The sequence below is a fragment of the Colletotrichum fructicola genome (assembly GCF_000319635.2).
Source record: "Colletotrichum fructicola Nara gc5 chromosome Unknown KSG_Nara_v1_contig02, whole genome shotgun sequence".
Classification (NCBI taxonomy): Eukaryota; Fungi; Ascomycota; class Sordariomycetes; order Glomerellales; family Glomerellaceae; genus Colletotrichum; species Colletotrichum fructicola.
Genome location: NW_027094052.1, coordinates 304,818 through 327,355, shown reverse-complemented (window position 1 = coordinate 327,355; position 22,538 = coordinate 304,818). Strand labels below are relative to the sequence as shown.

At 51.1% G+C, this 22,538-nt stretch overlaps 8 protein-coding genes across 8 annotated transcripts; 5 read left to right on the top strand and 3 right to left on the bottom strand.

The window, feature by feature from the left end:
* Positions 1-15: 15 nt before the first annotated feature.
* On the bottom strand, positions 16-1,059 carry CGGC5_v002764 (4-hydroxyproline 2-epimerase 1; the record flags this gene model as incomplete). The annotated part of the gene is made up of 1 exon (XM_032031637.1): positions 16-1,059. The coding sequence occupies one exon, from the start codon at positions 1,057-1,059 to the stop codon at positions 16-18; it is 1,044 nt and encodes a 347-aa protein (XP_031888806.1).
* Positions 1,060-3,157: 2,098 nt separating this feature from the next.
* CGGC5_v002763 (uncharacterized protein) lies at positions 3,158-4,873 on the top strand (the record flags this gene model as incomplete). Its single annotated transcript, XM_032031636.2, has 4 exons — positions 3,158-3,542; positions 3,634-3,953; positions 4,013-4,146; positions 4,210-4,873. The coding sequence occupies 4 exons, from the start codon at positions 3,158-3,160 to the stop codon at positions 4,871-4,873; spliced, it is 1,503 nt and encodes a 500-aa protein (XP_031888805.2).
* Positions 4,874-5,353: 480 nt separating this feature from the next.
* On the bottom strand, positions 5,354-7,273 carry tap-2 (Tripeptidyl aminopeptidase; the record flags this gene model as incomplete). The annotated part of the gene is made up of 6 exons (XM_032031635.1): positions 5,354-5,536; positions 5,610-6,291; positions 6,348-6,459; positions 6,529-6,794; positions 6,877-6,918; positions 6,969-7,273. The coding sequence occupies 6 exons, from the start codon at positions 7,271-7,273 to the stop codon at positions 5,354-5,356; spliced, it is 1,590 nt and encodes a 529-aa protein (XP_031888804.1).
* Positions 7,274-8,905: 1,632 nt separating this feature from the next.
* CGGC5_v002761 (Satratoxin biosynthesis SC1 cluster protein 4) lies at positions 8,906-10,790 on the top strand (the record flags this gene model as incomplete). The annotated part of the gene is made up of 8 exons (XM_032031634.1): positions 8,906-8,983; positions 9,083-9,215; positions 9,315-9,499; positions 9,560-9,596; positions 9,649-9,716; positions 9,765-10,147; positions 10,203-10,270; positions 10,327-10,790. 8 exons carry the CDS (start codon positions 8,906-8,908, stop codon positions 10,788-10,790), a joined length of 1,416 nt encoding a protein of 471 aa, XP_031888803.1.
* A 752-nt stretch (positions 10,791-11,542) lies between these two features.
* On the top strand, positions 11,543-13,722 carry betA-5 (Oxygen-dependent choline dehydrogenase; the record flags this gene model as incomplete). The annotated part of the gene is made up of 6 exons (XM_032031632.1): positions 11,543-11,667; positions 11,714-11,803; positions 11,860-12,015; positions 12,067-12,289; positions 12,339-12,908; positions 12,961-13,722. The coding sequence occupies 6 exons, from the start codon at positions 11,543-11,545 to the stop codon at positions 13,720-13,722; spliced, it is 1,926 nt and encodes a 641-aa protein (XP_031889058.1).
* A 1,206-nt stretch (positions 13,723-14,928) lies between these two features.
* On the top strand, positions 14,929-16,607 carry CGGC5_v002759 (putative transporter; the record flags this gene model as incomplete). Its single annotated transcript, XM_032031631.1, has 3 exons — positions 14,929-15,138; positions 15,197-15,299; positions 15,349-16,607. The coding sequence occupies 3 exons, from the start codon at positions 14,929-14,931 to the stop codon at positions 16,605-16,607; spliced, it is 1,572 nt and encodes a 523-aa protein (XP_031889059.1).
* Positions 16,608-17,972: 1,365 nt separating this feature from the next.
* On the top strand, positions 17,973-19,538 carry bphA-0 (Benzoate 4-monooxygenase; the record flags this gene model as incomplete). Its single annotated transcript, XM_032031630.1, has 1 exon — positions 17,973-19,538. One exon carries the CDS (start codon positions 17,973-17,975, stop codon positions 19,536-19,538), a length of 1,566 nt encoding a protein of 521 aa, XP_031888960.1.
* Positions 19,539-19,734: 196 nt separating this feature from the next.
* Positions 19,735-22,502, bottom strand: CGGC5_v002757 (uncharacterized protein; the record flags this gene model as incomplete). The annotated part of the gene is made up of 8 exons (XM_032031629.2): positions 19,735-19,852; positions 19,923-20,042; positions 20,107-20,135; positions 20,207-21,698; positions 21,777-21,873; positions 22,033-22,043; positions 22,231-22,244; positions 22,431-22,502. 8 exons carry the CDS (start codon positions 22,500-22,502, stop codon positions 19,735-19,737), a joined length of 1,953 nt encoding a protein of 650 aa, XP_031888961.2.
* Positions 22,503-22,538: the final 36 nt, after the last annotated feature.

The window sequence follows — 22,538 nt, the reverse complement described above, 5'->3', positions numbered from 1 at the left end:
AATTCTTTCGCTCGATCACAGAGCCGCATCGTATACATGCCACTGGTCTCCAACCCTGTAGCCAGTAGGAAAAGGGTCCTCGGGATCCAACACAACCTGCTTGTAGCTCGTAATCCAAGCTCTTCCCTTGACAGTTGGAATAATAGCATCTCGATCGCCAACCTTGACGGTTTCCTTAATACGGCACTCAAAAGCCGTGTCAATGACACTAGTATGCTTGAAGTCCTCACCGACGGCAAGTTGCCCCTTAGCATGAAGCAATGCCATGCGGGCGCAGGTGCCTGTTCCGCAAGGGCTTCGATCCAGTCGGCCAGGCGAGACAACGACAGTGTTCTTGGCAACCTTCCCACCGACGCCGTCTTGCAGAGGTTCGGTGAATGAAAGGACCGACACTCCAGCGATTTCCGGGTTTTCAGGGTGACGAGGAGTATAAATAGAACGAATGGTCTGCTTGATCCTTTCGCCAAGCTCAACAAGCTTCGCTGCCTGCTTGGGCTCGATACTAAGGCCAATTGACGCGGCGTCAACGATGGCATACCACATGCCGCCCCACGCGATGTCCGCGGAAACAGTCCCGATTCCGGGGATTTCAACGCGCAGGTCGAGCTTGTCGACGAACGCGGGAACATTGTCAAACGCCACATTCTTGCATTTGCCGTCTCGGCACTCCGCGGTGACACCGACCAGCCCTGCCGCCGTGTCGAGGGAGAATTTGGTCAGCGGCTCCTGCATGGGGATCATCCCTGTTTCCAATAGAACGGTCGCGGTGCAGATTGTGTTTGAACCGGACATTGGCGCATACTCCTCACTCTCCATAATCAAGAATCCCGCAGCGGCTTCTGGGTTGCATGGCGGCAGGATCAAGTTCGTATTTTTCGGTGACCGTCCCCGGGGCTCGTTCAGAAGCAGTTGTCGAAGGTCGTCCTTATGCGTCAAAAAGTGTTGAAGTTTGTGCCACATGGTTGGCGCTGGCACATCCAAAACTCCGCCAGTAATGACGTCGCCAACCTCTCCCTCAGCGTGACATCCGACCACTGTGATGGTGCGTGTAGATCGCATGGCTGTGACTGTTCAGGCTGTCGATAACCTGGCTGTGATTGGTTGCAGCATACGAAATGACGCTCTACTACAGTTGAATCGAGGAACTCTGAAGCCACGATGAATTGTCAATGTACCTTTTAAGAAGGTTTTAAGCAATTCCAGTAACCGGCGTTTATACCGGGAAATCGGACCCCACTCCGACTCTTTTGAACCCCCGACGGATGGTGTCGCCGAAGCCTGCCCGTTATCTCGGAATCCACCTAGTTACCCCGCATCAAATGAGTGATAGCCGTGTAAACCTACCATATCCAAATGTGCTTGGGATTCATCTACAAGTAAAGCGAAAGAGCTTATGAATAGGAGGACGCGTCACGAGTAACCAAACACAATGACATATGGCAGAGTAGCTAGCTAGCCTGGCGACAGTAACCCACGCTGGAGGCCGAACACATCAAAGCTTTTGTCAAGGTCAGGAGAGTGAACAGTAGACGGTCGCAGTTGATTCCATTGCATGTCTTGCTAATGATTTCGGAGTCGCTTCCGTAAATCAAACCCGCCCACCCCCGAGAAGTTAGAGACATGATCCAGCAGATCATATTTTACATTTATTAAGTGGCAGCCTAATTTTGCATCAGCCTGAGACCGGCGGTTAGGGGTACGTCGACGAGAAAACTCGCATTTCGAACCAACCAAATGGCGTGTTTGGGCGTCGTAGGGCTGAGAGATCACATTAAGACGGCACTAGTAAACGAAATGATGCATCTCGAACCATCAAACATGTTGAGGCGTACACCTAATCAGGCGGAATCGGTTGTTCTGATCGGATGACTTTCTGTAGCTAGGGCAGCTCAGCTCCATGCCGAGGCCTTTTGGCCTGTCTCTCGCAAGCATCGCCTTGCCGATCATTTCTGGGCGCCGCTGGCGTGTCCTTGTCTTCTCCTCAAGCTGTGGCTGCGCCGTGGGCGTACAGGGATGCGGTCGCTCTAGAAGGGCATGGCTTCCAGCGGGAACCACCCGTCATCCCTTCCACGTGCATACTTATTGAGATAGCCGTCGCGAATTGACGTTGGATTACGGCGTGGGAGCGATAAACCGTTGTCCCGGAGCCACTGATGCATCCGGAATGCGTCGGATGTAGACCCAATTGCGGTGCTCATGTCACCTTTAGGGGTCGGCAATGCCTTAGGGAGGATAGTGCAGGCAGCTGAGACGTGGCATACTTCCAGTCTACCAGGCTAATTACCATCCACGGGCGCCCGCGGAGCACCATGCATTGCGGCGTACTGGTGAGAGAGAATTGCAGTGAAAACCTGTTTTTATGAAGTCGAATGCACTTCTGCCTGTGCCTCATCGCTTGGAGGATTTCTGCAGTCGAATCTTCTTCAGCTGTGTCTGGTCTTTGCTTGATCGTATCCAATAGCAGCCCTGAGATACCAGTTTGTGGCTTTGGATTTGTATGTGAGTGGAATTGGCACAAAAAACACGATGCCAGGATACCATCCTCCGGGAAGTATGAGTTCTCCGACAAACAAGGCCAATCAACCCTGTCCCCTCGCAGCGGGCCGATGTCAAGGCTTTGCCAGGGCAGTGAAGTCATCGGCTGAGCATACTGGGGCCATCTCCGTCGGCCTTTCTGATTTGATGTTCCTCGAGACAATGGCCCCCAACATGATGCCGTCCCCGCCGTGGCTGCATTTCCTAGGGCTGATTGGAGATGGATCGGCGGTTACCCATCCTGCACCTGGGGCGGAGTACAGAAGGTCACCCAAGCAAGACATACAGTTTGTTCTAGCCCGATTAGGGGAAAATAAGTACACAGGGACTTGGAGGCTGGCATCTTTGCGGCCAACAAGGCATCCAGCAGTCGTGGAGTAAAGGCTGTATAAGAATCCCCAAGCCGAAGCGGACCTGATCCCGAGCCCTCCACACTCAATACCGCCCTTCCCTGTTCCGTTTACTTCGTCTTGCTCGATCTGGAAACGTCTGTCCGCCACCTGTCACCCACATCGGAGGTTACTTGCAGCTTTACGGCCCAACCCGCGCACCGGCTCGCGCCAACGAAGCTCTGATCAGCTCGACGTTTACCCAAACACTAGCAATGACATCTCCAATAACCATGTCAAGCTCGCCTGACTCTTCATCGTCACCGGAGGCCCCAGAGCGACGCCGTTGCTGGGAATGCCTTCGTCGACGATTAGTCTGTGATGCAACACGGCCTGTGTGCAACAAGTGCCGGGTTGCGGGCATCGTGTGTCCAGGGTACGATGACAAGAAACCGCTGACTTGGCTCGCTCCTGGCAAGGTAACTTGTCGTACACGGCGCAAGAAGAGTACCGCCGTCAGCATCAAACCAACAACCAAACCGAAGACCCCGAGGCCGGCCAAGCAGCCCAAACACAAGCATTTTGAAGTCGGAACGGATATTTTCAACGGTATCGAATGTATTTTCCATGCTCCGTTGAGAACGGATGTTTGTGACGTGTATGATGCTGTACAGTACTGTGAGTCTCCAACGGCGGTCCCCTAAGAGTCGAATTGACAATGCATTCAAATTGGGTTGATCTCTCAAGACGAAACTAATATGAAACTTAGACAACGCCGTTTTCTACCCTCACACTGCGGCTGGTCACAGGGATGGCATAGCGAACGTCTTTGTAGACGCGATACCCATCAACATTGTCCGTTTCCTACCAAAGGCCATTGCGCACAATATGGTTTCCATCGTCTTCCAACATAAGATGTGTGTACAAACACAGTGGAAACCCGACTGTCCCTCCCTCAAACATGCACAAGCCCGTTTGCACCACCATCGAGGGCTTGCAATTCGTGCTCTAAACGAAGATATCGCCAATGAAAAGACTCAGAGCAGCGATGTTGTACTGACAGGTGTTATTCTCCTGCTCCAGTCAGAAGTACGTCACATTTGGCCATGTGTTTCTCCGCCACTTGTGCTAAGTGATTTGCCCCACAGATTCAGTCGTGCCTTTCGCCAAACTGGAGATACCATGTCAACGGCCTCCTGGCAATGCTTGCTTGCCGTGGGGGTGCCATAGGGTGGATGAGAGAGGTTCCAATGCTCAAGGGAATCCTTCTATCCTTTCTGATGTATGTGATTGATCAAACCGCAGTATTCTGCCATTGGAAAGCATGAGCTCACGAGTCTTATAGAACTGCCACTTTCGCAAACACTACCAGCCCGTCCCACGATCACGTCAGAATAGCGTCGCACGAAGGGCTACTTATGCTTACCGATGAGCTGTATCCACTCGGTCTACATCCCAATATGCCCTGCCCGATGGCCCTGTTCGAGGAAATCATTCGCATTAACCACGTTCGGGATGGTGTCTCCAACGGCTTCATGAGCAAGGATACTGCGAGGTCTATCGCAGATAACATCGTGAAGAATATCGAAGCCTTTGACGCCCGAACGTGGGAGGGATTCTATGCGCAGCATGAACACAATGAGCTGATTGGGCTCATGTTTCAATCTGCAGTGGCAGTCTTCTGCCTGTCAGCCCTGAAGAGTATCTTAGTCTTGCAGTCGTCAAGTCGCTTGAGAGCTCATAGCGACCGTCTATACTCCTTTTTGGAAGAAGGAAAAAAGCATCCAGTGCTTCAGAAGTCGGTCCAGTGGCCATTGATTGTGGCTGGAGTCGAGGCTGGAGCCCGAGTGGATAAGCGAGGATTGGTTGGTGAACTTTTCCTGGAGCAGAGCAAAGATGTTGGTACACCGTTACCAATGCATGCGAAGGGGGTGATACGAAACTTTTGGGATGGCGATCTTACAAACTGGGACGCTTGTTTCGACAAACCATACGCCTTTGTGTCATAGAAACCAATTGCATGCATTGTTGGCAGCTGCAAGTTTAGTCTAGCCCTGAAGAGTTTGAATATCCACCAGGTAAAAGTTCAATCTACGACAGAATTTGTCAATGAATTATTCTCGCTGTGGTGTGTACAAGATGTAGACCTGGAGGTCACTCTGGAGTGTTTTCTGTCGCAAACATGTGTGGTTGGTTGCTTTGGCAAACTTCAACATCAAAGACCAGAAGATTATTAATTAAGAGGCGAGATCAAAGCGGAAGATGGATAGATCCTTGATTTCTTGTGGTGTGCGTTTCTTACCCGCAAGACTTAAAAGCCATTAGCTTACGAACTGTCAAGCTTAATTGCCAGGAAGCCAACAAAACGACTTTTGTATTTTAAGAGATGCACGAACTCAAATAACAAATCGTCTAGCTACAAAAGACTTGTGGAGTTGAGCTTGAAAAGCGTACGGTGCCATGAAGACTAGATCAATTCTATTTGTTTCTTACTCCGATTCGAAACCAATCTGGGGCAGCAACTGGTTCCACGACACCATCACATCTGTGACGTTTTTGAACGGTGTAACGTCGACATCGCATACGGTGTCAGGGTCCGGAAGTTCTCCCTGATCGAAGTACTTCTGCATGGCCTTTGCAGTGCAAACTGACGGCTGAGCTCTCCAACCATGCTGTTCAAAACACATCAGCGATTCTCTCCTGTGACTAAAGTAAGATCATGAGTCAACGGGGATGAAAACTTACCCCATAGCCGTTGGATTTCAACAGAACGCTACCGTCAAAGCTTGCAGTAACATTTTCTGCCGACAGGTGTGAGGTTGACCCATCTAAAGAGTGGGTGAAGACGAGTATTGGGTTCTTAGTTTTGATGTTATTGAAGCCCCCCTCGTATCTTTCCTTGGGCTTGATTTTCCACTGAGCACACTTCATTTGGCTTTTGATGAGGAAAATTCCAGTCGTGCGGCTGGCATTCGTGATCTCATCGATTCCTGGTTGGAAGACTTCCAAGTCATCGGTGCGAAATCCAGCGTCGGCGCATTGGATGCCGGTTGCGGAGTCATCCCCGCCACCACCAGCATCCTCGCCGGTGCCATCAGTCTCACCACCAGAAAGCTGGGAGTATCCAAGCGTGATGCCGGTTTCGTTTCTTGTAAACAAATCATTGAGCCAAACTGTGAGCAAAGGCCAGGTCGTCGGGTCGTTGAGCTGTGGTCGAACTGCCGTGACTATCCTTGTTCTGTCGATGACATATGAACCCGCGAGGATGGGGCGCAGCCTTGCCTCTTCCATGACCGAAAAGAATTCATCACGAAGGCTTTCCACTGTATGATTGCCACCAGAAAATGGGCAGCTATCTCCAGAATTGAGACAGGTCTGAAATATGGCGTCGAGACTGGGATCGGCATCCATGGCCCATTCAGAATTCCTGATAAAAGTGTATCAGTATCGTATCGTAATCTTGGAATCGAGAAAATGACATACAGGCCGTAGTACCATTCGTGTGGGTTCACGACTCCATCAAGGACAACTTTGTCCATTCGTTCAGGGAACATAGCAGCCACGGTTGCGCCCAGAATTGTCCCGTAAGAAGTTCCTATTGCCGTAATGTTAGCTCCGACGACAGTCTTTGCGACATCAAGTCTTGTAAATGGAAGTATCCTACCCCAATATCTCAGCATTCCGTCATCATCAAGAGCGTCCACAATTTGCATCGCATCTCTAGCGGTATACGCTGTTGAAATACGGCTCCCGATTTCGCTCGTTGCGGGATCAAGAGCACACGTGTTTGCCTCGAGCCCGGCATACGCCCAATGCATTCCAATCATCGCTGGGTCTGAGTTATTTCCAATGGGACCGGGCGCCACATTGACAATGAGCCTTGTATCACCATCCGGATAACACGAAAATGTCGTGGTATTTCCGACGCCTCTAATGTGCGACTTTAGTCACAGGTACTTGAAATTGATTGCCAACAAGAACAATAAGAGACATGGGTGCGGACGTTTCTTACCTTGGGTCCCAGGCAATGAGATCATGATTTCCTCCAGTGGTCCTTGGAAGTCGTCAATAATCAGATCAATAAGTTGGCTCTCGATTCCTTACGCTTGGAGAAGATAGCTCCGCGAAGCTAGGCGTTCTCGTGCGGTAACTCCAGGTCCACCAAAATTGAACAGGATGCTCCCCTTCGAGGGCCCCTTGATGGCAGGGACTTTGAGCAATTCGAGCTGAAAGGTTTCGCTTGAATTGGAGCTGGAGTAGTCCAATGGGACAGTCAAATTTCCGCATTGAACGGGAGCTTTGCTATTCTGGCTCGGCAGCCAGTCCGGACAAGATCCCCATTCGACTGATTCGCTTCGGGCGTGATTCAATGCAGAGGCTGAGGCAGGAGCTGCTACGGCCAAAAGCATAGTGAAAAGGGCGTTTTCCGGAAACATTGTAAGGTTGATGGGCGGTTAATGAAGATGAAGTGGTAATGCGGTGTCGAGTTCACCAAAAAAAGCTGGGTGCGTATCATTGTCACATATATATCTACTTGATACTATTTTCTCCCGTTTCTTACTTGGGCTGAACAAGACTGCATGTCGTCACAGCTGAACAGGTCTGCCTAGCCGCGAGATGTATATGAGCCAAAAACAGAAATCACTTGGGGAGTCGTGGCTGATCATAGGCATGAAAATGGAAGGCAACTTGGGAGACTGATTGGCGGATGCATCGGCGCCTGCTCCGCAATCTTCATTTTTCAGCGAATGTGTACACCTTATTTCCTCTTTGGGGAAATATGAGCCACTTGGCTAGCGGCATGTCATCTCTGGAATGACCAAATGCCAAGCTACTAACGGACCATGTCAAATGAAGTTGCAGATTCCAGGAGGCAGTGTTCTGTGATAGAGGATGAATCCTTTTTCCCTTCTAACTTTTCTTTCGCAGTTTGCCGCCTGGAGGCGCACATAATCGTGCCGCATGAGAGACTTCGGTTGGCACCGCGCAGAACCGCGCTTATTACGCTGATGTGAGCACGATGCAGGCACAGAGAGAATAGTGATTTTGACTTGTACCAAGGCAGAGTCGCTCCGGAGCACCAGAAGCTGTTCTGCTTACAGTCTCAATGACGTACCATGTCTTGCGCGCGTTATGGTAGTTCCATTTCACAGTGTTATCGGCCCAGTCGTTTGCGGGGCTCGGCCCGTAGCCAAATAGGGTCGGGGCCGAGTGGGGCCGACACGGCACCGGACAAGACTGAATCCAATGACCAAGAAATAGTTTAGTAGTGACCCTTACCTCCGGGAATTCATATCAGAATATTACCACATCTCTAAAATGGGACTACAACTCTGTATTTCATGCGTTGGTTTTCTTCCGTCTTCTTCCTCCGCAATAGTCTCTCCTTCACATGCAATACAACTACCGAAGGCTGTTCGCTTAATCGGTTCTTGCTACGTCGACTACATATATCTGGTCGATCTCGCCTTTTGCGATACCGAGCCTACACTGAATCGCGTACGTTTGAAGATATTAAAGCAGGTCCTGAAGGCCTCGGGTATTCCCTTGCCAGGGCGCTCATAGATATCCCGCCCACGACCACCCACTGAACGGATAAGTTGCTACGCATTAATCTTTGTTCACAAGGCAACACGAAGTGCCTAGTATAAAGGTTTACTAGTAGCGACTAGCTTCCGAAATTCAAAGTGATACGACACACGGACATCATTCGCATTTGGCGTGAACTTTATCCGATCTAAGCGCTTTATTGATTGGAGGGAACTCTGATCGCCATGTGCCGTGTCTCTTCGCGCTAATCACGGCAAGCCTAGATCGACTTCCGATCTTTGTTGCCTGAGGGATACCCATGCTTCCGTGGTTTCCGCGGAGGGGTCGAGAAGCAATTGACAGACCTCAAAACCGCAGCCTCATCACTGGGCAGCAAAAACTTGCGTCGTTACCTTCCAGAAGCTGACCCAGAGGTTCAACTAGTGCTCATCTTGACAATCTCGTTTCCATTTGAATAATTCGGAGCCATCGGGGCAATAGTGATTTCGATAATGCCCGTCACCGGCCTTGAACCGGGGGTGTCTTCCCTGGTATCCCCCGATTTACTTCAGCTTTTCCCTGAGTGCGCGGTAAGGTCACGTTTTGCTTACATTGTCTGCCCACTGGCGGCTGGTTGTAGACTATGCAACCAGGACCTAAGTCTTTGCATTCAATACTAAGTTTACTAGGGTCGCTGCATATCCAATGCTATGGCTTCATCGCCAGTGTCAGGGTCTTCAATTCCATTCCTTTGCGCTGATTCGCAGTTTTACAGTGCTGTTGGATGCGCATTTCAAAACTGCACTGTAATCAATGGCTTGAGTGAGTGCCTAGTCCAAGAAATCGTATCATTTCAATTGGACGCCGAATGGCTGCAACTGTCTGAATCTATCAACTAGAATACTAACGAAAATGTGTTAGAAACACAAAGAATCCTCTCTGGTATTTGTGGTTTACCAGTTCGCGATAAGGGTACCTCTGCTACTGCGAGCGCTGTGGCTGGCGCGCTTGTCGCCATCGTCAGCGTGGGCATCCGCGAATATTCGCAGCTCTCGCGGTTCGATTATAGCATAGGGCTTGATGACTACGCTCTGATATTTACCATGGTTTGTTGTTTCTGACAGTACCATCAAGCTCATATTGCTAACTGCCATGTTTTGTGGTAGGCAATGTCTGTGCCTATGAGCATCCTAGTCGTCATTAGTAAGTATTCTTGTTTTCGGTTTTGCCGCTCTCAACTAATAGGCCTTCCTAGCTGTTCAGTCAGGACTCGGGAAAGATATATACACACTTACGCCGGATCAGATCAATGAGTTTTTCAAAGTTGGTAAAGGCCTTTCGCAAGCCCTCTCAACTGCTAATTTGCGGTAGCTCTTCTACATAAGTGAACACTTCTACGCGTTCACAGTCCTGTTTGCCAAAACAAACTTCCTCTTCTTCTACCTTCGTCTTTTCTCCGATGAACGGTTCCGAAAACTTACTTGGGGTGTCATTTGGGCTTGCATCGCCTCAGCACTTTCTTTCTTCGTCGCCACCATGTTTCAATGCTGGCCAATCAGCTACACTTGGACTCGGTGGGACGGGGAACACCATGGTCGCTGCCACGATATCAACCTCCAGACTTGGGCCCACGCCAGCGTCAACATTGCATTGGATGTAATCGTGGTTAGCATGCCGATCTCCCAAATATTGAGGTTGAATTGGCGGTGGAGGCAAAAAGTTGGCGCCGGAATGATGTTCGCAGTCGCACTTTTGTAAGTTCAAATGATGCAATTCTTGCTACACAGAATAATGACTGACCTTGTGCAGAATCACTCTCGTGTCTGTGCTTCGGCTTAGCACAATCAACGACTTCATGAAAACATCTAATCCCACTTGTGAGTCTCAAGTTCGATCAAGAACCTCTCATTTGATATTCATGCCAGGACTTTAGGGGACATCGTTCCAATTTCGAACTGGTCGTTTGTTGAATTAAACGGCTTCATCTTCTGCTCCTGCATGCCCGCTTTCCGAGATTACTTCCGACGAATGTTCCGGCGCAGGAGACAAACGATGGTGGAACCCGCGTTTCCCAATGGAGGCGCCATGCGGACCATTGGAAATGCCACCATTCGACGACGCAATAGACTTCATGAGCTTGTGTCTATTGACAGCGATGATAATGAGCCTGAGCACCAACTGGAGGACATTGGACATAGAGATCCAGCGGTTGGGCGACTGTCCACTGGCGTTGCTACCCCTGTTTCTAACCCTAATGCTCGTTCCGATGAAGCAATCCCGGCTCAAAATGGGGCTTCATCGGATGAGATCACGGCTATTCCATCACGACCTGAAGAGATGGATTTGGCGGATCTGAAGCATCTCGCAACGTTAGTGTCTGCCGGCGGAGGAGAGTAGCATGGGTGATCAATATGAAGTTGTCGCACATTTAAATTTATTGCCTCTTTTCACGCGCGTTGCAGTGTTCTTGGCGTCTGACAAATGCCGCAATAAAATGCATATTTCAGCAGCAACAGCAAGGTACGATGACGTTGGGTCGAACTTCTGACAATTCGCAGCTCACCAGCACAGCCTAGAGATTTCCGTTGGGCTTTCCTCTCTGCGCAGCCATAGTTTGTCGGAGGTCTTGGCGGACCGTGGTCGCTTTTAAGGGCTGATGGGCTTCGGTTGGCGGGCCTTGGCCTGGGACACATACCTTCGGGATACGTTGGTCAGCTTACATCGTTTAATCCGAAAGTAGGCCAGCCACCGCTAGTGCTTTGACGGCCATGGTCCGTAACTCCGATGTCAACTGACTGCGCCCAACCTCAAGTCCGACCACCAGCGCATGTTGGTCTTGGAAGATAGACTACAGCGATGAAGGATTCATGAACCGGCCTGCTCAGCCACTTATATGCGCATTCGCTGAAGCATGCGTGATGAGGAAGATGATGATCAACACTTGGCAGAGGCCATTACGATGCCCCGAGTTTGCGCGTCTCACAGCAGAGACATTCATCTCAACGAAAGATCTTTGTTCAACAACACAAGGTCTTCAAATGGTCTTGGCAGCAAATCATATATAAGACGTGTATTTCACCAGTTCGGCTCAACAATTGTGAATACCGCCCTACATCCAAAAACTGTACTTGAAACCCAATCTACGCACGATGACGAAGCTTTTCACTTTTGCCTCCATTCTACTCTTCAGTAGCAGCGTTACTGGAAGTCCGTTCAACAGTACAGCTTATGACTATGTCGTCGTAGGCTCAGGACCTGGAGGCGGCACTTTAGCGTAAGACTTCTCTTCCGTTTTCTTTTCTATTACTGACGCTTTCCAGCGCAAGCCTTGCTCGCGAGGGTCACTCTGTTTTCCTCATTGAGGCTGGAGGCAACATGGGTGACGACAATCTTCAACGGATCCCCGGATTGTGAGTGATTGATTGCTCAGAATACACAGCTCTGTTCTCATGGTCTTCATTCACAGGGCGGATGTCAACTCGGAGCACCCGGAGATGTCTTGGCAGTTTTTTGTGTCTCACTACCAGAATGAGACTCAAGCTCGTCGCGATCGCTATTTCACCTACCGTCTTTCAAACGGCACTCTCTGGTACGGCATCGATGCTCCAGAGGATGCAACCCCGTAAGTCACGTACCGAGTCGAACCTAGGATAAACACTGATCATGGCTTTAGACTAGGCATATGCTATCCCAGAGGAGCTACCGTCGGGGGCTCAGCTATAGCGAATGCCATGAATGTAGTTCTCCCTCCCGACAGTGACTGGAAGCATTTTGCGGAGGTTACAGGCGATGACTCCTGGGGCCCTGAAAATATGAGGTCGATGTTTGTCGAGCTTGAGAGAAACACCTACGTGCCTGAAGGGACCCCAGGCCACGGCTTTGACGGATATATTTCCGTAGGAAGCCCCTCACCTCTTGCCATAACCCCAAAGCTGACGGAAGTAGACGAACCGAAACAACATTTCATATGTAGTTGACCGCCCGGGTGTCCTCCGTGTGGTTCAAAATGCCATTTTCCAGACGGAGGGCATAGAAGCACCTGATTCCGAACAAGTCGTCGAGCTGATGGAGAGAGATCTTAACCGCCCTGATGCTGATCGCTACGAGATCCCTGGCGTGTATCAGATACCTTTACACGTTGACGAGAACCGCCGCAGAAGCAGCCCTTGGAACTACGTCGCCGAGACTTTGGCTTCGGCCAGTGAAGATGGAAATTCACGATACCCTTTGACTTTGAGTACCCACAGCCTTGCGACACGAATTCTGACGAAGAAGTCCGGCCCTGGCTTGAAAGCCTATGGTGTGGAGTACATGGTTGGAGAAGGTCTTTATGAGGCCGACCAACGATATGACCCCTCGGTCGAGCCACAGTTACGTACTGTTACGGCCAGGAAAGAAGTGATCATCTCGGGTGGAGCATTCAACACTCCTCAGATTCTCAAGCTCAGTGGAATTGGACCTCGACAGGAGTTGGAGAAATTCGGCATCCCAGTTGTTGTTGAACTTCCTGCCGTTGTAAGCAATGGCTTCCCCGCAAGAAATCCCTTCACACTGACAAATTTACCAGGGGGAGTTTCTCCAGGATAACTACGAGGCAGGCATCAATGTTCAGTCCAACATAGCATGGGAGAACAGCCCCTTCGCAAGATGTACGCCTGATAGCCCGGAGACCGACCCCTGCCTTGCGCAATGGGAGGCCGGCTATGGCGCATATGGCGAGGCCGCTGCTCCCATCTTCATGCTGTATCGAACCAACCACTCCAGGAACGCAGACTCCGATCTCATCATGTTCGGTGCGGCCGGTGGCGTCTTTGATGGTCACTACCCTGGATTCAGCGAAATCACTTGGCCGCCAACATCCTTCTTCTGGGCTGTTGTGAAGATGCAAAACGGGAATCCGACAGGCACCGTGAGGCTTCGATCGTCCAACCCCCGAGAGACCCCAGAGATCAACTTCAACTTTTACCAGGAGGATTCCGAGGTTGATATCGCTGCTCTTTCCGAGGGCCTGGAACATCTCATGTCCATTATGAACGCCACTGGAGAGCCGTATCAGCCCTTCGAGGTGATTGACCCCCCGGCAGATCGTTCGCTTGTGCAGCACATCCGAGATCACACTTGGAGCCATCATGCCGCTGGCAGCTGCAGAATGGGCAAGGACAGCTCTGATAGCTGTGTTGATTCAAAGTTCCGAGTTCATGGTGTCGAGGGACTTAGAGTTGTCGATGGCTCAGTCTTCCCCAGAGTACCCGGCGGGTTCCCTGTTGGCGCAACATACGCTGCCAGTCGGAAGGCATTTCATGACATCGTCAGCAGTGGGGAAATTTGATGTCCTAATAGCCGGCTTTCATAATTGCATCTGAGTTTGGCCAAGTATAATAACTATAGGCTGGTTTCAATTCCGATGCTGGTCTGGTTTTCTGTTTTTTTTTTGGTCAATAGTAAGGACACGGAAAGTTGAAGGAAGGTTGTCATAGTTCGAGACTCATATGAAATATTTCTTTTCTTTCCTAATATCCTAATCCCGGCTCTTACAATACGCCATATCCCACAGGCGAGGACCGCGATTGTGGAGTGCGACTCGGACATCCGGGGCTCTGTACGGTATTTTCCTTCCGCCCTTTCAGCGAAGTACGCCCCCTCGCAGCCGAGAACCATAGCGAATACAGCCGATGGGACGGGGGATAGACCTGAATGGTTTAAGGGCCTTGGCATCCATTCGCCCGGCGTGGATCACCGAGTAGCCGGTAAACGCCGCGCATGAGTCAAGACATTCCCGAATAGCAGTCACAAGTTGACGGTTAAGGATCGGCGTTAGCAATCATTCAGTTCGGATTTGTCTATTCGGGCATTAGAATGAACTGAAAACCTTACAGCACAAGATTATCGTACGACCAGAATATGCTTGGATGTACTGTTTAGACAAAATGCTTGCCAACGTTCGGGGTCGCCAGGTTACATGCTGGCCGGGACGCCGTAAAGACGATTCGGCCCAATTTTCTTCTCAGTCACAACCATTGTTTTTCGGGCTGATTTCTAGGCCAAGGACATATCTCGGCAGAACGTCCTCGATGTCTTGAGACCTGAGGTAGCACATGACTAACACTAAAGGTCCAGTCTCCTGAATCTCTCATACCCTTATGATTTCAAGTTACTTGGCTCAATTGCATCAGAATCTTTAATGGCGCATTTAAGCCATTTCAAAGGCCGAATCATCAAGCCTTTCCATAAGACAAGCTAAATGGCTTGGTTCATCATCCCACGAGATTGCGTGATAGCGGGGGGACATCGCGCATTGGTGGGGCCAATCCTGAAGAACGATCCAACATTGGAGTGACAAGAACTCAAGTCAATTGCGCCTTTCCAGCGCTTCATCACCAGCTCCACTGCAGATTAACAGAAAGTGCGATAAAAGCCATGGGACTGCAGCGACTGTTCTCAGATGGTCTGCATGTGGCTTCGTTGCTTTACACGCTCTGACTGGATGGTCCATAGTCGTTACATCCTAGCCCACTAGCAGACAGCGCGTATCACCATGGCCGACGAAAAGGAGATTCAGCCTTCGGTGAAAAGTCCCCCAAAGGGCAAGACCGTCAGCGAGAAGAACGCCGACGTCACGTTACGGCTCCTTGAGCAGCACGGCGATGATTTCGGTCCACTTACCCCCGAAGCGGACAAGAAGCTGCGACGGAAGTTGTACTGGCGCATCATGACGCTTCTTTCTGCCATCAACATCATGCTTTTCGTAAGTTATATTCACAATATGAAATTTGGTCGATACTGATTACGTCTTCCTTCTTTAGGTCGACAAGTCAACACTGGGATACGCTGCCATCTTGGGTCTCTTTGAGGAAACCGGTATTAGGCAAGCGCAGTATAACAACCTGAACACTATGTTCTACGTCGGTATGGATACCTGCTCGAATCCAATGTAGTCAATGCTCACTTTTCATAGGGTACTTAGCTTTCCAATGGCCTGGGCACTATCTGATGCAACGGTTGCCTTTTGGCAAATACGTTGCAATCACTGTCTTCATTTGGGCAGTGATCATCTTCCTCCACTGTGTCGCAACTCGATACGCTGGACTTGTGGTGATGAGACTCGCTCTCGGCGCTGCAGAAGCCGTAATCGTTCCCGCAATGGAGGTCACTATCGGCATGTTCTTCAACCGACATGAACAGTCTTTCCTACAGCCCGTGCTGTGGATCACCTGTCAAGCAGCGCCTATCCTGACTGGTTTCATCTCCTACGGCCTGCTATGGAGTACTGGCCCGGTCCTACCCTGGAAGCTTCTTCATGTTGTTACCGGCGGGCTGACGCTCATACTTGCCGTCTGGGTGTGGATCGACTACCCCAGCAACCCCGCCGAGGCGCGCTTCCTCACTCTCGAAGAAAAGGTCCAGGTCATTCGCCGCGTACACAAAGCCCAGCAAAGTTCGATTGAGCAGAAGCATTTCAAGAAGGAGCAGTTCATCGAGACGATGAAGGATCCCGTGTCATGGCTTTTTGCGCTGCAGTCATTCACGCTGATGTACTCGAACAACCTCAACTACGGGCAGAAGAACCTCATCACCACCTCCATTGGCATCAAACCTCTTGGGTCTACACTCGTCGCCGCAGCAGGTGGCGCGTTTGGCGTGGCCTGTTGTATTGTTGCGACTTTGGCTTTGCGAAGATGGCCAAGTAATCTGGCTCTCCACGGAACCGTATGGTGTATGCCCGCTGTCGCGGGAGGTATCGCGATGACCACGGTCGACTGGGAGCAGAAGATCGGGCTCCTCGGGTGTCTTATCTTAGCAGCATCGACTTATGGCGTCACATACATCATCGCCTTGGGCTGGACCACGTCAACAGCCGCTGGGTACACCAAGAAGCTGACGCGCAATGTCATGTTCATGCTGGGATACAGCGTCGGAAATCTTGTGTCTCCACAGATCTGGATCCCCAGCAATGCGCCGAGGTTCTATGGTGCATGGGTATCTATGATCACGGTCAGCTGGGTAGGTACACCAGTCATCCTGTGGATCATCCGCTTCATCTTGGCGAGAAGGAATGCGGAGAGGAGGGATTATATTGCCTCTTTGAGTGATGGTGAGCGCGAAGGCTACGTGGAGCAAGTGGATGAGAACGGAGAGGTTGTCAGGGTCAAGGTTGACATCGCAGTTTTGGACCTGACGGACCTGCAGAACAAACAGTTCACCTACCCCATCTAGTAGCTCGGCAAAGTTTGAGGCTGCAGTTGAAGGTCAAGGGGCAGTCCTGGTCGCCAGGCAGGAACGTCACACATGAGAGAACTCGTTCTATTCCGGTCGGCGGATGGAGTATGGCTATGTCATGTTTGCTAGGATGATAGTCAGCCCGGTCATAATAGTTAGCCCGGTTGTAATGAAAAACACATTGCAGCTTGAGATCTCTCTCGTTTTTTGTGTTGTTCACATCTGTTGGGAACACATAATGTGAACAAGGGAGCGGGCATTAGGAACACTCTAGACCCGGCGATAACCCGCTGGCAATTACCTCCGTATACTTGTATTGCCTACAGTGGCTGACCTCGTCACATGCGGAGCGGCTCGTCGCCAATCTTGAATGGTTTCAGCGAACGAGAGCGTCGCGATAGCCATCACTGGCGACTCGCGAGAGATGTCTACGAGTGGTGAGAGGGGGGGGAGTGGCGGATGCAGGAGTTTCAGTGTGATGTGACGGAGGTATGACTGGAGAAGTGGGAAGTTGGCTTACTTGACCACTTAAATGAGAGACATTAGCGACGTCGATGAGGCTTATTTTCAAGGCGCCGTCGTCCCAACCATCCCCGTTGACGGCCAACTATCCGTGTGGGTGGGACGCTGTGTTTGGCAATTCGCGGCGCGTCATGCGCTAGCGAACTTTCCTATCTCAGAGTCGACTTGCCTTTCTGACATTGAAAAGGCAAGTCGGGAGCTAAGATTCTCCGTCAGCGACCAGAAAACTTGCTATTTTGGACCAGAAACCAAGGGAGGCTGGCCTTAAAGATGGGGAACTGACTCGGATAGGCAACTTTCCTATCCTGGACATCCGAGATTGGAAAGTCTTGATGCAGGATCGGTCGTAGAGCGCGGGGATTGCGGGGAGCATGTGGGGGTTGTCACTGCAGAACCATATCCCTTAGTTTCTGGACCCTGCTCGAGCCGCTGTCTGCGTCAATAAACGGCACTTTAATGATGGGATTGGAAAGTTGTTGACAGGATAGGCAAGTGGTTACTTCAAATAGGCAACTTTTGGTCCTTCTGGACATCTTCGCCGGCGCTAGAAGTTCAGCCCAGAGTGCGGGATGTCGTGAATGTCCTTGGTAAACCCGCGGATTGCTACCTCGCCTCAACGACAGCACTGTGATACATCGAGGTAGTCCCGCGTAAGTTCATGCCCTTGTGGGGAAGTCAGCTGGCCTTGAGGTCGCTCTGGAATATCTATTTCAATGCTCGCCCTCTCTGACTACAGTCGTCTTGTTCTCTTCCTCCTCAGCGCCCTTTGCCTTCTTTGCCTCCTCTTCCAAGCATAACACGGCGGAAATACTGTCTCAAGTGACCAAAAGGCCATCCACCATGTATTCCGTACTCGTGCCCGCGGTGGCATTGGTGCTTGCCGTCCTCTACCTCATCGTATATCCTGTCGTGGAGTACTTCCGCGACCCCAAGAGGCTTCGACGCTACCCTGCCTTCAAGCCCCTGGCTGGCCTCACAAATCTCGTCTTCATGCGAGAGGCTGCTCTCGGGTTTCGATCGAAGACTCTCTATGAGAAGCACAAAAAGCACCCTGTGCTACGCATCGGACCCAACTCCCTCTCATATGGAACCGTCGATGCCATCAAGGATATCTACGGCCATGGATCCAAGTGTCTCAAAGGAGAATTCTATGAAACACTGTCCGGAACCCACTTCCATTTGGCAGACGTTGTCGACAAGGCCGAACATGCTCGAAAGCGCAAGGTCTTATCGGCCGCGTACGCCCTCAAGAACCTGGAAAGTTGGGAGTACAAGGTCTCCGACAAGGCGGAACGATTCATCCGTGGCGCCGACAAGGCTTGCACTAAGCCATTGAAGGGTGGACTTCGTCCAGAGTCCGAAGATCTCACATTCGACTACCGTGCCTGGACCAACTTCTTCACTCTCGATGCTATTGCCGACATTGGCTTGAGCGAGCGTCTCGGGTTCCTCGACCAAGGCCATGATCTTGTTCGTGCTGAGCGTATGGATGGCAGCATCCACGATGTTAACTTTCGAGCTTGTCTGCACTCCACAGCGCTTGCCCAGTCCATCACGGTCTGGTCCGCAGAGTGGTACAAGTTCAACCAAAGACTCACGTCCTACCTGTCGCCAACCTTCCGGAAGTGGTGGGGCCTCAACAAGGGTTGGGACGGCATTGTCTATCACCGAGCTACCCAGAGATTGAAGCGGTATCAGGCAGGCGAGAAGTTGTCCGACTTCTTTCAGGCTCTGATGGAAGATAAGAATGGAACTCCAAACGGTCTCGACTGGGGTGAAATCGTCGCCGAAGTGTCTATTATGATGAACGCAGGGTCGGACACAACAGCAATCGCGATGAACAACGTCATGTATTGGTTGTTGAAGAACCCAAGATGCATGGCCAAGCTGCGGGAAGAAATCGACTCGGTTCTCGACGTGGATGAGATCGTGGCGCCATACGACAAGATCAAACATCTGCCATATCTGCGCGCTTGCTTGGACGAGTCCCTTCGTATCGTGCCGCCGACCACCTTCGGTTTGCCCCGCCGAACACCTCCGGAGGGCGCCTACATTCTTGGAGACTTCATTCCGGGAGACACGACGGTCTCCATATCGGCATACATCGTTCATAGGGACCCTAAAATCTTCCCAGATCCCGAGTCGTACATCCCGGAAAGATGGCTTGGTGATAAGGGTAAAGACCTGCAACCATACTTTGTCAGCTTCAGTGCGGGAGCGCGTGGCTGCATTGGTCGGAATATCAGCTACCTCGAACAGACTGTACTGCTCGCGAGTGTGTTGCACAGGTACGAGTTTGCCCTGCCATACCCCGAATGGGAGCCCGAACGGCGGGAAGCAATGAACTGCATGCCCAATGCAATGCCATTGAAGTTATGGCGCCGAGAGATCAAGTCGGAAGAATGATTTCGGTAACTATGGTATGGGTCATGATTGGAATGAGTAGACGACAGAGCGCATCAGCATGGACTAGACAAGTTGCACAGACATTGCGACGAGGAGATATAGAGATTGACTTTAGGATGGTGGAATTTGAAATATCGATGATTATAAATAGTATCTACAAGGAAAACATCAGTTCACATTCGTCCCATCTCTCAGCTTATGTGCTCTCCGCGTCGCGCGCCCGGGCATTGGCGTTCAACATGCCGGCAATGGGCATGGATGGGGGCGAGGGCGAGTCTTCTTCCCAGCCCCAAGCTTCTCTAAGTTGGGCTCGTCTGAAGGCAAGTCAGTCAGCAAAGCCGGTTCCGGGGGTGTAATGTAATCGGGCCGAACAGGGGGACTCACGCTGCGTGAGTAGGCCATCCTAGTCTTCTATCGGTTTTTAGGAGGATTCTATACAACTCCTCTTGTTCTTTTCGGTCGGTAAACCGGTCGCCTGCCATGGCAATAGCTATACACCCGTTGCTGTTGTCCACATATTAGGACCTTGTTTTCGGAGCGGGCAGTGTGGGGCCGGCGGGAGACTTACACATGAGCCGGTGCGGTTCGTTCGTTTGCCTGAGTCCAAAGTATCGTTAGCCGCTAGTATCTTTGACGTAGAGCAGCTCAACTGAACGAGATAGACTTACCACTGCAAGCCCGCATATCACTCGGACAGTTTGCTTCAATTCTTCCTCCATCACTCGGAAAGCGGTTCCGAGCCTCGGAACCTTGGGATTGTGTGCAATCAATAACATGCGCGACAGGTGATAATGTTGCAAACCGGTGACCGCTGCATCCGTAATGTACTGTTCCTCCGGAAGGAATAAACCGGCGTCCTGGTTCGCCCACATGGGTTGAAAGTACCATGGCTTTTCCCTCCACCAGTCTTCCAGCTCTTGCTTCAATTCGACGTACGACCTTCCATGGTGGTTTTCTTGGCCATAGCAGTGGCTAAGGCATGCCGCGCATATACCTATGACCTTGTTCGCGTAGTAGCAGTCCGCCGTAGTATCGTCAGCCTCCTTACGTTCCAATATCCTTCGGATGCTCGGAAAGAAGTTCGGGTGCACGGGCCGAGTGTGAACGAAAGCCATGTAAATCTCCTGCCGGAGTGCAAGCCAGAATGCTGACAGTCGAAGACTACTGAAGTCGGCGGCATTCGCCTGCGCGGCTAGAAGGATCCTGGTGCCCATCAAATGAGACTCGAGTGTCATGGAACCGATGTCGACCTCTTCCGTGAACCGAAGGATCACCACCGCTGCGAGTAAGTTGTCGTCAACTACTGCAGTCGATGAAGACAAGGCCGGAATCAATGACCGAAGGCATCTTTGGTGGTACCTATCCGCAATAACGGCATCAACGCCCATTGTACGACTCAGTCGCTTCGCTGCAGCCGAAAACATGGCATTGAGTAAGGTTGGACAATACACCGCACGTTTGGGGACTACTCTCGCAAAGTGTCTCCCGCTGTCGCACAAATCAAAAAGCGGCGCTAGGCTGTCGATGAAGTATCGGTACAAGAACGCCTCTTGGCGGTCTCGCAGAGGCCACAAAGGCGTTTCGACGTAGGTTCGGTCATGGGGGGTAAGAGTGTCATCGAAATTTGGTTCAATCGGTTCGAGGGCGAGATGGAAATTTGGGAAATCCAAGGTGATCTCGCTTCCGAGATCGAGGCGCTCCCATGGGATCACGATGGAAGAGGTAGTCGTGTTTGCGTTCGAGCTTGGTGTTTCAGCATGAGTCTGTAGCTTTGGTGAGCGATTCACCGCCTCGGAAGTCGTTGAGTTTGTCGATCGTCTCGGTCTAGCTGGCCGTTGCCTTCTATCCGCGCCGCGTAGATCGCTGTGAGAGCCTCGGGTGCTCAAACCCGAATTTCGGGAACTTAGCTCCGGCACCGGTGAGTTCGGTGCCGAGAGCAAAGCCAGGTAATCCGGAGAGTCAGCCCGGCGTGGCGCCCCAAGATACACATTGTTCTGGCCGTCACCTTCGCCGTTTGGGACGCTAGAGGCGTGAATGTTGACAACATCTTCTGTCTCGTCGACGAAGCTGAATGATCGATTCGTAGTCCGGACCCAAGTCTGATTGTTGGCAAAACTGTACTCGCTTCGGGCAGCCCCTGACCCTCTTTCCGGTTGAACACTTTTGCGGAAAGTCTCTGTTTTAGTTCAGTTGCTCTTTTTGATGCTGGTCACGTCAAAGACGCGGTTGGTCACGAACCTGGGGTTTAGCGTATGTCTGAACCGGACAGAATAGCCACGCGTACATTCAACGCCAGACTTGCGGCAATTTGAACATGTCGAACGATTGGAATCACCTAGTTTGGGTCAACAAGGTGCTGGACAATCAGGGGAATTTTCTCCGAGTCTGAGGAAGAGGGGGGCTTGGTAGTCATCCCCGGGAGGTCGGTTCAGATCCCAGTTGACTGGCACGGCGAGATGACAGACAATGCACATCGCACCACGGGCTCGCTTACATTTCAGATGTCTAGTGCGTGGAACCAATCAAAAAGTCAGATAACAAGGTCTTCAATAGCACGAAAGACGCCAATGTCGAGTAACGTGGAGATGGAGGGCACATAGGCCTGAGGGCGTGGATGATGCGCGGCTAGGGAGGAAGAGGCGCAGGGACAATATCCATCCCACCGGTTGATATCCCACCGGAGACAACTCACCTTAGTCTGCAGATCTGACAACACAATAAATTGTCAGCAAACAGGTATTAAACGGCGTATTGAACCTCAACTGGCTCTTTCAGGCAATTATGCAAGAGATGTCATCCGGTCTCAGCGATAGGGCCGAGATACGCCACGAAAAAAACAAACTGCAGAGCGCGATGAAAAGGGAAAGAAAAGACAGAGAAGGAAAGACTCACATTACACGGATTCGTCCGAGTCTGGATACGGCTCATGTTCTGGACCCGCCGGGTACCAGAGGCATCCTGCATCTCTTCGATGCGCCGACGTGCGGATGCACCGTACTA